General features: G+C 53.2%; 1 protein-coding gene across 1 annotated transcript in view; it reads right to left on the bottom strand.

Moving 5' to 3' along the window:
* Window positions 1–1208: 1208 nt before the first annotated feature.
* CATSPER4 (cation channel, sperm associated 4) overlaps window positions 1209–5376 on the bottom strand; it is a 15111-nt gene continuing 10943 nt past the window's right edge. The window contains exons 8-11 of the mRNA XM_010830095.1: window positions 4030–4201; window positions 3052–3263; window positions 2568–2733; window positions 1209–1807 (exon numbers count right to left, since the gene is read on the bottom strand). Of these exons, the coding sequence (XP_010828397.1) occupies window positions 1760–1807; window positions 2568–2733; window positions 3052–3263; window positions 4030–4201 (598 nt within the window). The 3' untranslated portion in view covers window positions 1209–1759. The remainder of the gene's footprint in view (window positions 1808–2567; window positions 2734–3051; window positions 3264–4029; window positions 4202–5376) is intronic.

Below are 5376 nucleotides of genomic sequence, written 5' to 3'. Positions count from 1 at the left end.
AGGTTGAAGATGGCTGTGCTCACATAAGGTCTTCCTAGAGACAGACACTAACCTATCTTCCACCACCTGCTTCCCCTCCCCAGTGAGCCAGAAGATGGGCTGTGAGAACCTCCAGAGAAGGATGGATGGAAAGGGTGTGTGTTGGATACTCACCAGGAAGATGGAGGGCTCCGTCCCCAGTTAATAACAGCAGCAGCAGCAAAAGCCACTGTCCGCCCATCGTTCTGCTGGTTGATAGTCCCGGAGGTCACTGGCAAGGAGTCCTGGTCCAAACCAAGGCACAGACAGCAGCCCCAAGACAGCGAGGAACTGCTGGCGCTGGTGTCACCTCCCACCTGCCTGCTGAGTGTTCCACCCCTGCCCTGGTGGTCCAGACTCCTTCCCAGCAGGCCCCAGGGGGCTTTTCAGGGCTGGCAGCCATGCCGATGGGAGGGAATGAAGGGTGGAGCTTCCCATCAGCTGCAATCAGTGGGCCTCTGGGGATTCCCATTCCAACTGGTGACTGTCCCCAAGGCCCCTAATTGTCAGGGTACGCTGAACAGCCGGGCAGAACTCGAGGCCTTGCAGCCTTTCTCTCACATAACAGCAGGGAACCTGAGTCTCAGTCACATGGCTGATCTCATCAGACTCCCAGCTCCAAGGAGTTGATCTCCGGCCACTTGATTTTAGAGCTGGCGTTCAATCTTACCCTCTCCCGATTGCACCGATGGGCAAAATGAGGCCTGGTGACTTGCCCAAGAATGAGAATCCGTCAGGGCAGCTCTTGATAGTGTCCACCTGTGCCACAGCTTCGTCAGACTGCATTGCCTGGCTCAGGGACCTGCTGTGGCTCTCAGTGGTCTTACTGTGAAGGCCCCAAAGAGGTCTCACAGGTCCCAAGTTCTCTACCAGACTTCATTCACCTGACCCTCAAATTCTTCCTGCTGCCTTCCAGGAGGCTTCCATGCTCTTCTCCAGAGAGCCTGCCAGGACTCACATTTCATTCTCCATTGACCCAGGATGGAGTTTCCTGTACCTGCATGATTTGGTCAATGGTGACCCCACAAGACTAGAGCTCTCCAGAATGAGGACCAGTGTTTTATACCTTCAGACAGAGAGAGAGGGTAGGTGTTTCCATCAGTGAGGCACTCCCAACCCTGAAGACCAGACTTTCACCCCCCAAATTTAGGACCCTAATGCAGGAATTATCTCTCTACCATTAAGGCAAAATTTTTCAGGCTGTAGATTCTCTCTCCCATTAGACTGGAAGCTCTGGGGGACAGTCAGTTACTCCCCCGTCTGGCAAAAGAAGCTTTTGAGGGGGAAGGCTGCCTCCAGAGGTTTGGAGGTCTACCAGTCAGACACATTGATCCCAACACAAAACTTTATTGTCAATACACAATACCTGGCCCCACCAGCCTCATCTTTCTCCTCTTGGTACTTGGGCCCACTTAGACCCCATCTAGTTCTGGTCTAGCAGGGGACCAGGGATGCCCATCCTGAGGGCAAATCCTGGCTGCCTTGGCCAGCACCCCCTTGTGGGCTTATCCTTGCTGTAAGGCTCCCACTCTCATCCACCACCTTTTCCATCCGTGCTCCTCTGGACCTGGGGCTCACAGGCCCAAGTCCTAGAGATACCACCCCCTTCCATCCCCAGGCATCTGCCCAGGTGTAAGGCAGAGGATGGGCTCAGGCCAGGATGTGCCATGTCACGCTAGCGATGCAGGAAGATGCAGCAGCTGGGTGTGTGCTCATGCCCATTGGCTCCTGTACTGCCCTCTCAGCGGCTGGCCTTGTGTTTGTTAATATTTGTGTTGGATTCCTGAACCTGCAAACCAAGAGGTCTTCTTGTCAATCCCCCACCCCTGACATGGCAGACGCCCCCTTACTTCCCTCCTCCAGCTCAACAGTGGCGCATCCAGGCTTCCCAGGGAAGTCCTTCCTGTCTAACTCTTAGTCTCCTCTCTGACCGTGGCGCTCTCCTCTCAGGCCATAGACACCCACAAGGCTCCCAGGTCAGATGGGATGGGAAGCAGAGAAGGAAACGAAATGTGTGGGAATGTGCTTTGTTCTATGGGGCTTCCCAGGTGGCGCCAGGGGCAAAGAACCCGCCTGCCAATGCAGGAGACATGGGTTCGATCCCTGGTTCAGGAAGATCCCCTGGAGGGGGGCATGGCCTTTTTCTCCCTAGAATTTTCCTCCCTCAGGAGGCTGCTCCTCTTACGTACCTGACAAGACCCGGGGGGTCCTATGCCCCCCTGGTGGACCTAAGCATTTGCCACTAAGCAGGAACTGAGCTGCTCAAGTCCCCTTAAGAGGAAGCTTGAAAAAAAAAAAAAAAGAGGAAGCTTGAGGGTGCTGAAGACCAAGATGACTCAGTGTGTGGAGCCCTACAGGAGGGGCAGGGCCTCCCAGAAAATCTGGAATCTAACCAGATGGGTGGTGACTGCTGGGGTGCCTGGGAGTCTAGGGGGGCGGTCCAGACCTTGAAAGAGTCAGAAACCTTGACTAAGGGGGTGGTGGCTGGGCTGGGTGAGGTGGTGGGGTGAGCACTGATTGAGTAGGAAAGGGAAGCTGAGAAGCTGCACCTTTTCTCTGTTGACGAGCGCGGTGATCAAGTCTTGCTCGCGAGTCATCTCACGGATGTCCACGGAGGACCTGCTCTCCAAGGATATGTTCCATGACAAGTACCTCTGCATCAGCTCCTCCTCCTGCTCCTGGTTGAAGCGGATGGAGCGGACCTCGTCCACTATCCTGAAGGTGGAAGGGTGAGTGCATTCCGAGGGAGGGGGTTGGGGGGCGGCCCTTCCATCTCTTCCCTGGGGTCCAGCCCCCTGCACCCTCCCCGCCTTGACTCTGATAGAGACCCAGGCCAAGGCTCAAGGCCCTTTGTGAGATTACGAGGAGGTATATATCCTGCACAGACAGTCTGGGAGGAGCCTGGGCAAGTCACTTAACCGCTCCGGGTCCCAGGGTCCCCATTATCAATCAGGGCATGAGGCCAGAAGAATCTGAGGGTCCACTGAGCCCTGACTCATGAGACTCGGGGGTTACCCCCTGTACCCGCCCTACATGTTGAGCTCATCACGGATCTCCTTGTATTCCATCAGGTTCTCCTGTATCGCCTCGAGCACCAGGCAAAAGTTGTCGCATGTTCTTTCTGAGAGGTTTGTCAGGGGGCCCCCCATAAATGGCTCTTGGGGGACGCCAGACATCTCCGAACGGGCGACTGCACAGTGCACCAGCGGCAGCTTGTTATTCCCATTTTCCTTCTTGTCGTCTACCTGGGGAAGAGAGAATGGAGAGGGAAGGGTAGCTTAGCCGGTACCCCCTCCCCTGGCCCCTTCCTGCCTGACTTCAGGGGAGACGAGTCTCAGGACGCCAGGGTTCTCACGCCCCTCATTTCAGCTCCAACCAGTCTTAGCCTCCCTCCTTTACTGTGGGAGCTCAACTTGAAATGCAGAAGTCTGTCCCTCTGAAAATTCTCACCCCTTTTCACAACTTAGTGCTTCCCCCATCATTTCCCTCCTGATAAATCCTACCCAGCAAACTTCTGAAACCCTAACTACTCTCAGGCCACAGTCCACAGCCCTCGGCACTTTACACAATACTCCCCACCTTTCGGAAGCTCTACCCCCCGATGAGTAATACTATAGCTAATGTTCATCGAGTTCTTAATATGTGTCAAGTACTGTTCATTGACCCATGAAATTCTCATAATAGCCCTATGAAGTAAACAGAATTATTATCACTTCCATTTTATAGAAGAAGGAATTGAGGTTTAGATTGGTTTAAATGCCCTAAGGTCACCCAGCTGCTCACTTTCGAGTTGTCACAGAGCAAGATATCAAGGAACTCCACACCCCTCAGAAGCCCCAGTTGGTGAGTTGGCATTCACAGTGGGGATTGCTGCCTTCAGGCCTCAGGCTTGGCTTTCTTTAGGCCCTCGAGTGTGTGAGCGTGTGCGCACACACACACACACACACACACTCAAGTTAGCACTCATATACACGCTCCCCTTCCCCCCTCTGCCCTCCCTATCTCACTCACCTCTCTGAAGGCTATTTGATGCTGTTGCCCCTGTTCTGCCTTCATCATTTGCTCCAGATTGGTGGTCACCACGACGACCAACAGGTTGATGCCAATGAAGGCACCGATGGTGATGAAGATGGCAAAGTAGATGGCGCCCCCAATCTCCACTCCGTACTCCCCTGTCTCCGTCCTGGAGATGGCAGTCAGGGGCCCTATCACCTCCCTGGCCCTTTGGGCCTCAGTTTCCTCATCTACGAGATGGAGAAATTATCTCAAAGCCTACTGGGACTTCTGCTGCCTCACTGCTGCTGTGCAGACCTAAGGCCTGACTCCTGATTGTTCCCACAGCTGCTCTTGAATGAGCACCCGCTGTACTGCCAGACAGTGGGCTGCCCTCAAGCCAGCCCTGCAAGGTGAGGATTCATACACCAGCATTATCAAATTTAATCTATTGGCTGTACTTTTATCATGTCATTCTTATTATAACTCAGGTTTGTTGTAGAAAAATCAGAGGGAAAATATATAGGAAAAAAAATCCCACCACTGTTAATATCTATTGCAAACCTCCCATAAAATATTTTCCCAAATAATAGCTTTTGCCCTCTTGCTACACATGTATGTGTGTGTGTGTGTGCACACAATGTCAGCCTCTACTAATCCTCAGAGCAACCCATGACATGGTTAAATGTCGTATTATGATCTCCAGTTGACACATGAGGAAACAGGCTCAGAAGGTTGCATGGCTAGTACAGTGGAGCAAAGACTCAAAAGGCCAGGCCACCTTTATTGCACACTCCATGACTTCTCCACTGCCTATAATGTAATGGCTAATGAGAGTAGAAGCCCCTTTACCGACTGGGCTTCTACTCTCACACGAGGAAGATAAAAAGAAATCAGTCAGTGGGACCCAGCCCCTGAAATGGCCTGGAAACAAGTAGGATTTGGGCTAAATGGAAAGAGGCAAAGAACAGAACGCAGGCAGCCCTCTGCGGCCAAACATGACCTTGGACAGTGGGTCTCAAAATGAATAAAATGAGACCTTACATTCCCAGGAGTCGAGGCATTCTGGTGGGCTCCAGTGTGGACTGGGAGCTGCCTTGGGACCCTCGGTACAACCACAGATCTGCTGCCTGGCCCAAGGCTAAGCTGCCCAACTGCTGAGCATGAAGGGAGACTGCAGTCCATGAACAAGACTGCAGCGGGACTTTGAATACATGGAGTTTCATAGGGACAAGGCTTCAAGTAGATTACAAAGCTAGAGGCCTCAGCCCCAGGAGTCTGCTTTTCCCCAGTTCAAAGCCCCAAGTGCCACACCCGCCTCTTGCCACCCTCACCCCAAGTCCTGGAGCCCCACTCCCACCTGAG

The sequence above is a fragment of the Bison bison genome, unplaced genomic scaffold, assembly GCF_000754665.1.
Source record: "Bison bison bison isolate TAMUID 2011002044 unplaced genomic scaffold, Bison_UMD1.0 scf7180017864516, whole genome shotgun sequence".
NCBI lineage: Eukaryota > Metazoa > Chordata > Mammalia > Artiodactyla > Bovidae > Bison > Bison bison.
This window is presented reverse-complemented; position numbering and strand designations above follow the sequence as displayed.